At 42.4% G+C, this 16321-nt stretch overlaps 1 protein-coding gene across 4 annotated transcripts in view; it reads left to right on the top strand.

Moving 5' to 3' along the window:
• med23 (mediator complex subunit 23) overlaps positions 1-16321 on the top strand; it is a 122113-nt gene that overhangs the window by 58142 nt on the left and 47650 nt on the right. For 3 of the 4 annotated variants that reach the window (XM_043683331.2, XM_043683342.2, XM_087980209.1), the window contains 2 exons: positions 2290-2414; positions 14902-15107. In XM_043683331.2, coding sequence (XP_043539266.1) covers positions 2290-2414; positions 14902-15107 — 331 coding nt within the window. The remainder of the gene's footprint in view (positions 1-2289; positions 2415-14901; positions 15108-16321) is intronic. The other variant, XM_043683338.2, reaches the window with a different exon arrangement.

The raw sequence follows: 16321 nt of genomic DNA on the forward strand, positions 1-16321 counted from the left end.
TACAAACCTGCTACCTCTGCATTTTTCCAGAACCTGCCCGTCTATGCGTTCTTCAATCTCTCTACTGCTGTTAGGTGGTCTGTCGAAAACCCCCAATGAGGTGGCTGCTCCCTTGCTGTTCCTGACTTCCACCCATACTGACTCAGCAGACAGACCTTCCTCAACAAGCTTCATTTCTGTAGCTGTGATGCACTCTCTGATTAGCAATGCTACACCCCCTCCTCGTTTTCCATTTTCCCTGTTCTTTTTAAATGTTCTAAAGCTGAAAAATGTGTTGCTGGAAAAGCGCAGCAGGTCAGGCAGCATACAAGGAGCAGGAGAATCGACGTTTCGGGCATAAGCCCTTCTTCAGGAATGAGGAGGGTGTGCCAAGCAGGCTAAGATAAAAGGTAGGGGGGAGGGGCGTTGGGAATGTGATAGGTGGAAGGAGGTTAAGGTGAGGGTGATAGGCCGGAGAGGGGGTGGGGGCAGAGAGGTCGGGAAGAAGGTTGCAGGTCAAGAAGGCGAGGCTGAATCCGAGGGTTGGGACTGAGATAAGGTGGGGGGAAGGGAAATGAGGAAGTTGGAGAAATCTGCATTCATCCCTTGTGGTTGGAGGGTTCCTAGGCGGAAGATGAGGCGTTCTTCCTCCAGGCGTCGTGGTTGCCATGGTCTCGCGATGGAGGAGGCCAAGGACCTGCGTGTCCTTGGCGGAGTGGGAGGGAGAGTTAAAGTGTTCAGCCATGGTGCGGTTGGGTTGGTTGGTGCGGGTGTCCCAGAGGTGTTCTCTGAAACGTTCCGCAAGTAGGCGGCCTGTCTCCCCAATGTAGAGGAGGCCGCATCGGGTGCAGCGGATGCAATAAATGATGTGTGTGGAGGTGCAGGTGAATTTGTGACGGATATGGAAGGATCCCTTGGAGCCTTGGAGGGAAGTGAGGGGGGAGGTGTGGGCGCACGTTTTGCATTTCTTGCGGTTGCAGGGGAAGATGCTGGGAGTGGATGTTGGGTTGGTGGGGGGTGTGGACCTGACGAGGGAGTCACGGAGGGAGTGGTCTTTCCAGAACGCTGATAGGGGAGGGGAGGGAAATATATCTGTAAGGTCTGTTTAGAGATGGCGGAAATGACAAAGGATGATACGATGTATCTGGAGGTTGGTGGGGTGATAGGTGAGGACCAGTGGGGTTCTGTACTGGTGGCGATTGGAGGGGCGGGGTTCAAGGGCGGAGGAGCGGGAAGTGGAGGAGATGCGGTGGAGATCATCGTCAACCACGTCTGAGGGGAAGTTGCGGTCTTTGAAGAAGGAGGCCACCTGGGTTGTTTGGTATTGGAATTTGTCCTCCTGAGAGCAGATGCGGTGGAGGCGAAGGAATTGGAAAAATGGGATGGCGTTTTTACAGGGGGCAGAGTGGGAGGAGGTGTAATCTAGGAAGGTGTGTTCTAAACCCTGGAACATCAAGCAACCATTCCTGCCCCTATGAAACCCATGTCTCCTGTATGGCTACAACATCGTATCCCCAAGCACTGATCCATGCTCTAAGTTTGTCACTCTTATTTCTGAAACTCTTATAGTTGACGTTCCCATCCTGTGGGAAAAGCCTCTGACTACCCAACCTAAGACTGTCCTAATTTTGTAAACCTCTATTAGGTTTCCCCCTTTAATGCAAGGAATTGGAAAACAAAAGTAAGTTTTGCTACAATTATGCAGGGCTTTGGTGAGGCAAGACCTTGGTACCGTGTGCATTTTTGGCTGTCATATTTTAAGGAAAGATTGGAGTGAATGCAGTGAATCTTTGCTGGATTGATTTCTGGGTTGAGGGGGTAGCCTACGAAGAGAAGCTAAGTAATGAGTTGGACCGATTCTTCCAAACTCTTTGGAGTTTGGAAGAATGAAGGATAATCTTATCAAGGCATACAAGATTCTGAAAGGGCTTGACACTGTGGACGCCAAGTTTCTCCTGACAGTGGAACTCTGTCCTTGACAACACACTCTCAAGGGGACACTCAATTTACACTGAGTTAAGATTTAGAAGTTTGTGAATTTTTGGAATTGCATGTCCTAGCAAGTTGTGAATGCTTCATTGTAGAATTTATTTAAAGCTGAGATGGACAAATGTTTGGTGTAAGGAAATCAAGGGATATAGGGAACAGGTGAAGAAGGCCAACTGTCTGATAATTTCAAATGGTGGAACAGATTCAAGGAGAGATGTGGATGCTGCTGTTTATTATTTTTGTAACCGTTGTACCCAATAAAATGCTAATACTGTTGTTATCCTCTAATGTTTATCTTGTCTTCTCTTTTTTAAAAAAAAGACTTTTTTACAGGCTCCGAATCTATACAAGGTACCTGGTGTAAAGACATCCTTCAAACAATCATGGTTTTCACTCCTCACAACTGGGCTTCACACACACTCAGCTGTTTCCCGGCTCCATTGCAGGCAAGATAAACTTTTGTTTGTATTCTGAATTAACCTGGTGGCGAATATTAACACACATACATAAAAGGTATATGAACTCATGGGCTCCAGCAACAGAAATCTTAATCTTGAATGCATTATTTTATTTATCTGAATCGTGATAGACAAATATTAATGTATTTTTGATGTGGTTCTGGATATGTTCTCTGAGCTGGGAAGTTGATTTGCAGGCATTTTGTCACCTGTCTAGGTGATATCTTCAGTGCTCTGGAGCCTCCTGTGAAGCGCTGCTGTATTGTGTCTTCTGGAATTTATTTGGTTCCGTTCCTGCTGCTTCTGGTTGCCGGTTCGGTTGTCTGTTGTAGTGCCTGGTATGTTGGGTCTAGGTCTGTGTGCTTGTTGATGAGTACCATGCTTATAGAAATTCTCTGGCCATCCTCTGTTTGGTTTGTCCTATGATCGTTGTGTTGTCCCAGTTGAATTTGTGGTCCTTGTCATCTGTATGTGTGGTTATTAGGGACAGCTGGTCTTGGCGTTTAGTAGCTAGTTTGTGTTCGTGGACGCGGATTGTTAGTTGTCTGCCTTTTGGCCTGGTGAGTTGTTGTCTGAGTTTGGCTGTTGGTTTATGGGCTGTCATGAATCTTAGTGAGTCAGAAGTCAGTTCTGAGATGTTTTTTATATAAGGTAGCATGGCTAGTGAGTTAGGTCATGACATGTCCTCATCACGTTGTTTGAGTGTTAGGCATGTGCGGATGAAGTTGTCGGGGTACCTAGTGGCAAATACTCTGTAGAGGTGTTCTTCTTCCCTTCATAGGTCGGGAATGCTGCAGTGTGTTGTAGTCCTTTTGAACAGGGTCCTAATGCTGCTTCTCTTGTGTGTATTCGGGTAGTTGTTGTTGTAATTCAGGATCTGGTCAGTGTGTGTGGCTTTCCCGTACACTTTTGTGGTGCTTTCACTGTTTTTTGTTCTTCCTACCATCACATCCAGGAGTGGGAGTTGATTGTTGGTTTCCTCCTCATATAAATCTGACCCTTGTGAGCATGGTATTGATTGATAATCCGATATGTGTTCATGATTTCTGTTCTGTTATTGAGAACAAAAGTGTCATCCACATATCGATCCAGAGTTTGGGTCAGATTTGTGGGACGGATGTTTGTTCCAATCTTTGCAAATGCTTCTGCTCTGAGCCCAGAGATGGCTGAGTCCATAGGTGTCCCATTGATCTGTTCATATATTTGGTTGTGAACATGAAGTGTGTCACCAAGACAGGTCTAGTAGTTTGAGTATGCAGTCCTTGTTAGGTTCCCCATTGTGTTGTCTGTTCTGTTTGTCCAGTTTCTGTGATGAAATTCCAGGGAATGCCACAGTGGGTCTAAGTGGTATGTCTGCTTTGTGTACTTGGGGTAATCAGTGAAATCGTGGGGTAGTGTTGCTTTCTGGTTTCAGCCTTTGTGCGTCAATCCTGGTCATTAGTCCATTTTTTTGTAGGTTCTGTAGTCTGTTGTTTATTCTATGGCTAGCTCGGCGTGGGTTCATTCTCTCTGTGTAGGTAGGTTTCAGTATCTGCAAGTAGTTTCTTTGTTTTTTGAATATATTCAGTTGTGACCATGATGACCATCATTTTGCCAGTGTTTACTGGTACTATTGATTACATTCTTATCATTTGAGTGTTTTTAGGGCTTCTCTTTGGTGTTGGTTGTTCACTTTGTCTTTTGTTAGTAAGGATACAATGGCTTGTCTGACTGCTTGCTGTGTCTCTTTAGTTAGTCTGTTAGTTCTGAGCACACATTCTAGTGCAGCTAGGAAGTCTGTTGATTTTGCATCCCTGTGGTTGTAGCTGAGTCCCTTGGCTAGTATGACTTTCAGTGTCTGTAAGACATCTGCTGGAGAGGCTTCTTACCCGGGTGTCTGTCGTGGGGTCTTCTCTGCTGTTGGCTAGCTTATACCAAAATCCACAAGCCTGACCACCCTGGCCGACCCAATGTCTCAGCATGCTCCTGCCCCACTGAACTTATTTTTACCTACCTCAACACTGTCCTACCCCCCTGCCGGTCCAGGAACTCCCCACATACGTTCGAGACACCACCCACACCCTCCACCTCCTCCAAGACTTCCATTTCCCCAGTCCCCATGCATCATCTTCACCATGGATGTCCAATCCCTCTACACTTCCATCTGCCATGACCAGGGCCTCCAAGCCCTCCGTTTCTTCCTCTCTCAACGTCTCTAACAGTACCCTTCCACCGACACACTCATTCGTTTGGCCGAACTGGTCCTCACCCTTAACAATTTCTCCTTCGAATCCTCCCACTTCCTCCAGACCAAAGGGGTAGTCATGGGCAAACGTATGGGCCCCAGTTATGCCTGTCTCTTTGTTGGCTACGTAGAACAGTCCATCTTCCGTAATTACACCGGCACCACTCCCCACCTCTTCCTCCTCCACATTGATGACTGCATTGGCATCACCTCGTGCTCCCGCGAGGAGGTTGAGCAATTCATCAACTTCACCAATACATTCCACCCTGACCTTAAATTTACCTGGACCATCTCTGACACCTCCCTCCCCTTCCTGGACCCCTCCATTAATGACGACCGACTTGACACCGACAGTTTTTTACAAACCCACCGACTCCCACAGCTACCTGGATTACACCTCTTCCCACCCTACCTTCTGCAAAAATGCCATCCCCTCTTCCCAATTCCTCCGCCTCCGCTGCATCTGCTCCCAGGAGGACCAGTTCCACCACAGAACACACCAGATGGCCTCCTTCTTTAGAGACTGCAATTTCCCTTCCCGTGTGGTTAAAGATACCCTCCAACGCATCTCGTCCACATTCCGCCCTCAGACCCCACCCCTCCAACCGCAACAAGGACAGAACCCCCCTGGTGCTCACCTTGCACCCTACCAACCTTTGCATAAACCAAATTATCCGCCGACATTTCCGCCACCTCCAAACGGACCCACCACCAGGGATATATTTCCCTCCTTACCCCTTTCCGCCTTCCGCAAAGACCGTTCCCTTCATGACTACCTGGTCAATTCCACGCCCCCCCCAACAACCCACCCTCCCGTCCTGGCACTTTCCCCTGCCACCGCAGGAATTGCAAAGCCTGTGCCCACACCACCTCCCTCATCTCCATCCAAGGCCCCAAAGGAGCCTTCCACATCCATCAAAGTTTTACCTGCACATCCACCAATATAATTTATTGTATCCGTTGCTCCCGATGCGGTCTCCTCTACATTGGGGAGACTGGACGCCTCCTAGCAGCGCGCTTTAGGGAACATCTCTGGGACACCCGCACCAATCAACCACACCGCCCTGTGGTCCAACATTTCAACTCCCCCTCCCACTCACCCGAGGACATGGAGGTCCTGGGCCTCCTTCACTGCTGCTCCCTCACCACCCGACGCCTGGAGGAAGAACGCCTCATCTTCTGCCTCGCAACACTTCAACCCCAGGGCATCAATGTGGACTTCAGTTTCCTCATTTCCCCTTCCCCCACCTCACCCCAGCTGCAAACTTCCAGCTCAGCACTGTCCTCATGACTTGTCTTACCTGCCTATCTTCCTTTCCACTTATCCACTCCACCCTCCTCCCTGACCTATCACCTTCATCCCCTCCCCCACTCACCTGTTGTACTCTATGCTACTTTCTCCCCACCCCCGCACTCCTCTCATGTATCTTTCCACCCTTCAGGCACTCTGCCTGTATTCCTGAAGAAGGGCTTTTGCCTGAAACGTCAATTTTTACTGTTCCTTGGATGCTGTCTGAACTGCTGTGCTTTTCCAGCATCACTCTAATCTAAACTCTGGTTTACAACATCAACAGTCATTGTTTTTACCTAGCTTATTCATTGTCTTGTAGTGCCTTTCTCTTTATGTAGTTTTGTTCGATCCTATGGTGATAGCCTGTTTCATTGTTGTGGTCTACTTCTGACTGGCTATTTTTGAAGTTAATGACTTTTTGCACACAATTGTTTTTTGTCTGTACTTGTGTAGTCTGTATGAGACCATAATCATAACCTGGATCATCCTGAGACTCTTTTGTCTGACTGTTTCCCTGACTTGAGTTGTTGATTGGTGGTCATACTGGCAACTGTGACAACTGGCACCCGAACTACAAATCTTTATGTAAACCTTAATGTATTGTTGTCCACCATTTAGCCAATCTTCTATTGTGTGCCAGTTGTAGTCCAATGAGATCCAGTGGCATTCTTTCAGGGTAGGTGCCAATTTATTGCAAATTTCGTAATTTTCTTCACTCTATCTATCAAAGTCAGAAGTCACATGATAACAAGTTATAGTCCAACAGATTTATTTGAAATCACAAGCTTTCAGAGTGCTACTCCTTTGCCCAGCCCAGTCCAACACTGGCATCTCCACATCATCGTCTCTGTCAAAGGCAGCTGCTAAATGTAAGCCTGAAGTATTTGTACGCGATATCCATAATTGTATTAAAGGATGAATAATGCTTTAATTTAGCCTTGGCATGGGTACCAGAAATAATAGAACTAGCCATTGTTTAGTTCATATAACTCCAGACTGACAGCATCATATCATCCGACCTTATGGCTTAATTTAAAGGGTAATCCGCATTCATGATAAAGTTAACATAGTGACAAGAATAAAACAGTAAATTACAACAAATTCTTGATTTTCAGGAAGTTAATATGTATTACAAAAGTCTAAAATGTGAACTTTCATTAAAATTTCTTAACACAGCCTCTCAATAGACACATTAATGAACTTTGACAAATTTCTGTTTGCACCCTCCCCATGATATATATGAAGATATATGAATATCAACTTGATTAATGCCTTTGTTTAATTAATGCCAAGGTATGTCTACTTTCTATCCTAGGTTAAAGTGGTGCTGAAAAAGCACAGCCGGTCAGGTAGCATCCGAGGAGCAGGAAAATCGACATTTCGGACAAAAGCCCTTCATCTTTTGCCCGAAACGTCGATTTTCCTGCTCCTTGGATGATGACTAACCAGCTGTGCTTTTCCAGCACCACTCTAATCTAGACTCTGATTTCCAGCATCTGCAGTCCTCACTTTTGCCTACTTTCTATCCTAGCTTATCCTAAAGAGATTTAAATTAATAATTTTCCCAATTAATCATTGGTGACCCATTTTGTCCCTGCTCTGTCACTGCAGGAATTAATTGAAAGAGATTTCCAGAATGGTCAACAAATTCAGCCAACTCCAACTCTTAAATACAATACCATTTGCTTTGAATAAATTCTGCCTCTAAGCTGGAATTTGTGTGTTCCTCTCTGTAATTGAAATCATTAAAGAAAGGTTTGTTCTAAAATATAATCTCCAATCTGGTAATGTGAATCCACAATTTACCAAGAGAATAAACCCTTTCAACGGAAGTCACCGATGACATTTTCAGTTGTCACATTACTAAGCCTAGCTACAAATTTCTGTAAGAATAGAATTTTATGAATTTAAACTCGTCAGGGCCTAAGCTCTATCACATGACATGCTTTATGACAGCTTCTAATATGGGGCTATTTTATTTCTATGTCCATGTTTTCACTGGTACCTGTTTCCTGATTATTAGACTGGAACAGTAGTTTTATGCTTGCTTGTTTCTATACCATGGAATTGTAAAAAATGTTAATTTCTCCAAAACTTGGTTAAATGATTAAATATGAAAGAGTTTGAGTATTGCTGGAAAGAGACTTTCACAAAAGTTTTTGTCTTCTGCTTGTCAGATCATTAGCATGGATACCAATGTAAAGAGGTGTAACATTTTATACTGTAGAAAAAGGGATTGCTGATTGTTTTTCAGTGGACTCTAATTTGTGGAGGTTGCCTTGGAGAATACACCAGTTAGAAGATCAATGGTTTAATGCCTCCTTTATAAAAGCTGTCAGAATCAAAAGAAATATGCCAATGGTGTTAGATTCTCTCTAAAGGACAAGGTTTTGCTGGTGTTTGAATGACCATTGTTTAATAACTTGATTTAGCAAACAGCTCATTTCATATTAGAAAGTCTTTTAATTGTCATTGGAGTGATTCACATTGGAACTGCCCAAGGCAATCAATCACTGCACTTGTCTGGACAACATCTACAGAAAAATACCACACTATGGTATTTTGGCACAGTGGTTAGCACTGCTGCCTCATAGCGCCAGAGACCCGGGTTCAATTCCCGCCTCAGGCGACTGACTGTGTGGAGTTTGCACGTTCTCCCAGTGTCTGCGTGGGTTTCCTCAGGGTGCTCCAGTTTCCTCCCATAGTCCAAAGATGTGCAGGTCAGGTGAATTGGCCATGCTAAATTGCCCGTAGTGTTAGGTAAGGGGTAAATGTAGGGGTATGGGTGGGTTGCGCTTCGGCAGGTCGGTGTGGACTTGTTGGGCCGAAGGGCCTGTTTCCACACTGTAATGTAATCTAATCTAATTACTATGACAGTGAGTGAAAAGTTAGCCTGAGAGATGGATTTAGTGATGAGCCTTTGAGTAGCAAATAGTTGGAAGGTTTTAGAGACAATCAGTAATTTCAAAAGGAAATTTAATTTCCCCTTAGGAGACTGCAAGGATAGAGGGGAAACTAGGACCCAATGGTTTTTTCTACACAGGCTCATGGACCACTAATGGCTGAATGGCCTCCCACTATGCCATAATGACTTAGAAAATTGCAATGCATAGGGCATAGCTGGTTGAAGGTTAGTGTTGGGGAAAAGTGAGAGCGAAGTCTGTCAAGGAACAAAGTCAGGAGCAGAATCTGTTATGGACATGGGACAGAATTGGGTAGGGGGCATGGTGGTGGTGAACAGTGAAGGAGGAGAAAATGAGGTCTGCAGATGCTGGAGATCAGAGCTGAAAATGTGTTGCTGGAAAAGCACAGCAGATCAGGCAGCATCCAGGGAACAGGAGAATCGACGTTTCGGGCATAAGCACTTCTTCAGGCATAAGCCATTCCTGAAGAAGGGCTTATGCCCGAAACGTCGATTCTCCTGTTCCCTGGTTGCTGCCTGACCTGCTGCGCTTTTCCAGCAACACATTTTCAGCTCTGAACAGTGAAGGAATTCAGGAGAAAAAAAAATTGAGGTGCTGTGGGATTTGGAATTAAAAGGGTTGAATGAATTCACTTAATCAAGAATGGGATAAGGACAGCAGAGGTTTGGATCAGTTGAGGATGATGGAGAATGACAGGTTCGCTAAGAAAACATTAAAGTTACGGTTTCAGCAGCAAATGGCTTAAAGGAAGTGTGGCGATGGGCAACATTTCTCATTTGGAAGTGATTGTGATGGAGTTGAGCAGAATGTGAAGATTACAACCTTATATGGCACAATCTAATTTTGGTTGCCCTCTGGTGATAATGAGGAACCTTCTTGAATCGTTGCAGTCATTGGAATATCAGGACAACCACATTTTGGGAGGACAACTAAAGGATTTTGACCCAGTAACTGTGAAGGAATGCCAGTATAGTTCCAAGTCTGAGAGACTTGAGGGGAACTTGCAGGTGGTAGTGTTCCTGTTGTCCTTGGCCTTTTAGGTTGAAGAGACCTTGGATTTGGAAGGTGCTATCTGTTAAACCTCACTGTGGTAGCCTGCTAGCAATCAAGTTCTACTAATCATGGAGCCATCACAAAATTAAAGATTTTAAAAACTATGCAAAATTCTCTGATTTATCTGTGCCAATTTGAAACACAGCACAGGTCAGATTTCTGTACTTTAAAAATAATGACCATATATTAGAAATAAATAGGTTCTAACAACAGATAAGCAATTATGAATAGTCAGGATATAACTGTACTAGTTAAAGCTCTAACCCACTTTAAAAAAATTTCCATCTACATAATGTACCGTCATAAGAGAAACATGGGTGTTATGAGTAGAGGGAAAGACCGAGAAGTAGTTCAGTGGTTCTTGTCGACAGGGTTGTCTGAGATGATCCTTTCAGAATGCTGTTTCTCAATTGTTTTTTGCTATTTGTTTTTATTTGTAGGAGGCAGGGGTGACTGGCTCACACTTATGAAAGTCTCTGGCTTCTTAATTAAAGTCACAGTTTATAGCAACTAATGAAGGGAAATAAATTAGCTCTCTTCAGGTTTGGGGTGCTTTTTATTGCAGAACTGAAACACACCATGTCCCCTGCTGGAAATCCATTTTCTTCTGCCAAACATTGATACCCCCTAACTGTTCAGCTACCAGAGAGCTAATCATATAGTTGTTGGCAGGCAGGGGACCTTTATCATTGATTACTGGTTGACAATACACAATTAAATCTCTGTGTACGTATACCTCTGGCCTCAGCTCTTCCGCAGATAGGTGTTCCTCACTGCTTGAAATGACATCTGTGTAAACAGCACTTGCAATGGGTTTCAGGTAACTTACTTTTTAAAAGTGCAGAGATCCTTCAACAATCTTCAAATTTTAAAGCTAACTTTTCATATTTCAGTCCAGAATCAAAAATTGAGTAAAATAAAAAGATGGGCTATTTGTATTGACAAACAGACCTTCATGAGTGACTGCAGTGCATCTTTTAAAAGATATAAACTGCTGCCACCATGTATTGTTAGTAAGGGATTGAATATTGAAGGTCATGGTTGTGGTGTCAATCAAGCAGCCTGCTTTGTCCTAGATGATGTCAAGCTTCCTATGTGCTGTTGAAGCTGCGCTATGCAAACATGTCGAGAATATTCCATCACCCTCATGATTTATGCCTTGGAAGTAGTAGTATTGCATTGGGAAGACGGGAGATTAGTTCGTTAATGCAGAATTTCCAGTTTCTGACCTATTTTTGTAGCCACAATAGTGAGATGGATGCTCCAGTTTAGTTTCTGATTAAACTAGAGCTGATAGTGAGGGATTTAGTGATGCTAATAACATTGAACATCGAGGGGTTATATTTAGATTCTCCCTTACTGGGGATGTTTATTGCTTGCCAATTGTGTGGCATACATGTTACTTGCTCTTAGCAACCTAAACTTTCAGTATCTGAGCATTCACAATTGGTGATGAACATGATGCAGTCATGAGCGAACATTACCATTTATGATCTTATGATGGAAGGAAGGTAATTGAGAATTTAGCTGAAGATGGTGTTCTGAGAATGCTATCGCAAATATCTTCTGTACTGTTGTACTGGCCAAAACATTTGACTTCTAATGACATCAGCCATCTTCCTTTTTGGTTTCGCTCAATCTGCTTAATGATATGCTATCTTGAGTTATATTTTTATGTCGAGGGTAGCCACTCTAACCTCATCTCTGGAGTTCTTTTGTCCATGTTTAGATGAAGGCAGTAATGAGATTAGGAGTACAGTAGCTCTGGTGGCATCCAAACAGAGCATCAGTGACTAGCTTATTCCTTTAAGTGTCGCTTATTAGCAATGCCAATTTCTCCCTCCATCATTTTGCTGCCAATCTTGTCTTCATGGTCAGTCCTTTGAGTATCGGGGTTGGGAAATTATGTTGAGGTTGTACAGGACATTGGTAGGACCTCTTCTGGAATTCTGCGTCCAGTTCTGGTCGCTCAGTTATGGGAAGGATATTATTAAGCTTGAGGGGGTTCAGAAGAGATTTACCAGGATATTGCCAGGAATGGAAGATTTGAGTTTTAAAGAAAGGCTGGGACTTTTTTCATTAGAGCATAGGAGGTTGAGAGGCAACCTTATAGAAGTTTATAAAATAATGAAGGGTGTAAGTAAACTTAATGATAGTTGTCTTCCCCCTAAGTTGGGGGACTTCAAGACAAGGGGTTACATTTTTAAGGTGAGAGAAGACAGAATTTAAAACCACACAAGGGACAAATGTTTTACACAGAAGGTGGTTCGCATGTGGAATGAATGTTCTAAGGAAGTGGTGGATATGGGTACAATTACAACCTTTAAAAGGTGTTTGGATCAGTACATGATTAGGAAAGGGTTGGAGAGGATTGGGCTGGGGCTGGCAGGTGGGACAAGTTTAGTTTGGGATTATGTTCGGCATGGACTGGTTGAACCAAAGGGTCTGTTTCTATACTCTGTCTGATAGGACATTAATTAGGTTGGATTTGTTTGACTGTTTGTGCGCCAGTAATACCTGGGTAATTTCCCACTCTTTGGGTAAGTGCTAATGATTTACTGTCTTGGAACAGATCGGTTAGAGGCTCACCTTGTTCTGGAGCACAAGTTTACAGTGTTTTTACATTTTGCAGAGGTCACCTGGCCTACTGTGTATAACCAATCTTTTCAGTTTTGGTTTCAGATAGCCAGCCTTCTCAATAATTTATTACTGTGCTCTGGTTGTAGCAATTAAATCTTCCATTTTACAAACTGGCTACCTAAAGTGAAACGTACATGGACAGTTGAGATTTCCAGAAAAGCAGCCTCTTAGTGTTAGTGGGACGTGAACAGTTGTGAAATAGTGAAAAGGATTGTTTTATTTACTGGTTGATTTCACTCAATATTGCATACAAGTAGTCAAGAAAGTATTCTACCTTTTAGGTAAATCATGTTTAAAGTTACAGGAAAATAATCTGATTGGGAGTGGTCTGGAAAAGGGATAAACTGAAGAAAAGACTGCATCTGTGATACTGGCATGGAAATGTAACTCAGAGTGAATCTGCTTTGCAATTTTATTATAGCATTGATATCTAAGCTATCCATATTAAACTAATCTCAGAAGGAAGTTCTAATTCTGATTTCCATTCCAGGTTCTGAAGTTTGTTTTTCCCGTAGCTAGACAAGAATCCAAAGGTTTGGTCTTTTATCCTCCCTGATTTACCAAGACTTGACCATTTGACTGGCAATCAAACTGCCACCATTCCTTGAAATCATTCCAGTTTGTATTGAGTGAACAAAAGCAAAAACTCTTGAAAATCTGAATTGGTACTGGAAAAAGAACTTAACAGGAGTAACTTGAGCACTGCCTAGAATTTGCTAGAATATCTAGATGAACCTGCATTGTTTCAAGCTGTGCTGCAGTGGAAATAGTACTTCAGCTTGATCAACCACAGCAGGGGATTCTTTTTTTGAGGAAATGCGAAAGCATGTTGGAGGTATCCTTGAGGAATGTGGCACAGTTAGAACTAGTTTGACGGAGTCTGAGGAACTGGGAAAATGGAATGAAGTCCTTGTAGGAAACTGGGTACAAGGAAATGTAGTCAAGGTGACTGGGTGATGTTGGGTTTGTAGTGGATATTGGTAGACTGCCTATAGCAGAAATGAAAGCCATGAAGTCCAGGAAGAGAATAGGAGTGTTAGAGATGGACCACATGAATTTGAGAAAAGTTTAGAAATTGGATGCAAAATGAATTAATATTTCCAATTTTGCGAGGGAGGAGGAAGGACTGTCAAGGATGTTATTGATGTATTGGAGAAAGCGTTGTGAGGGGGGATCCCAAGTAGGAGTCAACCAAGAAATGTTCCACGTATCCATTCGGGTACCAATAACCATACCTTTAATCTGGGGAAAGTGTGACAGGTTAGAGGAAACGTTTTTCAAAGTGAGAATGAGATCAGCCAGACAAAGGAGAGTGGTGGTGGGTAAGGACTATTCAGACCACTTTTCAAGAGAGAACTGGAGAACGTTCAGACCATTACTGATGTGTTGAGAGTGTGTCAAGGGATTGCACATCCCTGATAAAGAAAAGCTGGCTGGTGAAAAGAAGCTGAAACTTGGAGCCAACATAAAACATCCGAAGAATCGCAATTGTAAATGGGAAGAGACCGAACAAGGGGAGCTAAAATAGTTACGATAAGAAGAAATAAGTTTAGTTGGGTGGGACTTTTATCGTTAGAGCATAGGAGGTTGAGAGGTAAGCTTATAGAAGTTTACAAAATAATGAAGGGTGTAGATAGACTTAATGGTAGTTGTCTTCCCCCTAAGCTGGGGGACTTCAAGACTAGGGGGTACATTTTTAAGGTGAGAGGAGACAGAACTTAAGCACAAGGAGCAAATGTTTTATACAAAGTGGTTCGCATGTGGAAACAATGGGTCTGCCAGGGTCGTCTTGTTTTGGGGAGAAGGTAAAAGCAGGTTGATATTAAAGATGTTCAAATTCCACCTGCTCTCACTATGGCATTAAAATCCATGTCCCCAGAAATAATAACGTGGGGTTCTAGTCCCAGGCATACTTTTCTTGTCCTATTGTAGAATAGTTATTAAATTGCTTCAACATAATTGCAAAAGTAAAATGCTTAGGCATGGATTATCAGTGTCAGAAGAGAAGAGTACAACCACAGAACAAATCAGTTGAAGTATTATTTCCATACTTGCAAGATCATAGCCTGGGAGTAATGTCTAGGTTTTTATAAAGTAATAAAAGCAAGACTGGAAAAATCAAGTGTTAATTTATTTCTTGGACTAGAAAGATTAGTAGATTTCAGTTCTCAAGTTGAAATCTAAAATAGTTCAATTCTCTCTCCTAGTTTGAATTGAACACTTTGACCAAGTTTTGAAATAAACTGGGTGACCACAAATATTTCAACCAGTGTTAATTTATGCACATGTAAGTAACATTTCTTCATTTGCTTATATTAACTTGTAATGTTTTGTCTGCTTTAGGCCTTTTTTAAACAGAACAATGTGCCTCAGGAAAGTCGTTTTAATTTAAAGAAGAATGTGGAAGAAGAATATAGAAAATGGAAATCAATGACCAACGAGAACGATATTATCACGCACTTCTCTATGCAGGGGTCTCCACCACTCTTCCTCTGTCTGCTCTGGAAAATGTTGTTAGAGACTGATCACATTAATCAGATTGGCTACAGGTCAAGATCATCATAAGATAAATATATTTTGTGAATTTAGTAGCATGTTATTAAAATTTAACAGAACTATCTGCGTATTTTAAAAATGCCACAGAATCCATACAATCCCTACAGTGTGGAAAGCAGGCCATTCGACCCAGCGAGTCCAACCAAACCTCCTGCTCTATCCCTGTAACCCTGCATTTCCCATGGCTAATCCACCTAGCCTGCACATCTCTGGACACTATCTTGGTAATAAATAACAGCATTTATGTGATTTAATTGAGTAAAAAAAAGTAAATTATTTTCCTGCCACCACACCACCCATATCATTAAGCCATGCTACATTTCATTTTCTTAATTAAACGATTATCTTAATTCCTAAGACTTCATAAGTGAAAAGCTTTGGGCTATCTTAATTGTCATTTTAATTCTTCTTTTTTGATTTCTTTCCTACAGGAAAGGCATCTTGCCTCCTTTTTGAGAAGTAGTTATATATAAACTCACAATCGCTACTGTCTGACCAGTTTGTTTATGCACTAAATATGCTCCTTGCAGTTTTTAGTGCACAAAACTTTATTTGCAACTTTGAAGCAATAGTTAACATATCTGAAAGAATTGATGGTAAAACCTGTTCTGTGGTAAACAAACGTAGTTGTGATATTTATTATGCCACAGTATTACAGAGAACTGGAGCTCCTAGTGGAATAATACCTAAGATCACATCTATAGTTTTCTGCTGAGTGCCTTTTCTAATCTGGATTATGCAATTAAGAAGCATAGAATTTATAATGACAGTCAGGCTTCACAAAATGCCATAAGCATTATAGATGTGAAGAGGCAGGAAATTGACAACCAGTTTCAAGTTTGTTCTTTATATTAAAAAAAACGATGATTTAAGGAAGAGGATAAAAAGTTGAACAGATGAGAACTGAATTCAATAGAACAATTCCATGCGTGAATGAGAGTGGAAAATAATGGTTTTGTGGCTTTTGTTATTTTTTGTGTTTCGTGATTTGATGTAATCACTGACTTCAGCTGTTAGTGGTTTGCTATTCTATCGACATAAAATTGTGAAATTATTGGGTGGACAGTTCCCCTGTTTTTGAGATCAACTTTGGGATCATTCAGAAGCTAAACACAAGTAGTTCCCAAGCTGGTTGACTTAAATTTTTTTTGGAAGACCCCCTACTTTCTGTTGTGAAACAAGGCAATCAGAAGTGAGGGAGGGGCAA

This window comes from Chiloscyllium plagiosum, unplaced genomic scaffold, assembly GCF_037043375.1.
Source record: "Chiloscyllium plagiosum isolate Xiang-an unplaced genomic scaffold, Cpla_swu_hap1 HiC_scaffold_3, whole genome shotgun sequence".
Lineage (NCBI taxonomy): Eukaryota > Metazoa > Chordata > Chondrichthyes > Orectolobiformes > Hemiscylliidae > Chiloscyllium > Chiloscyllium plagiosum.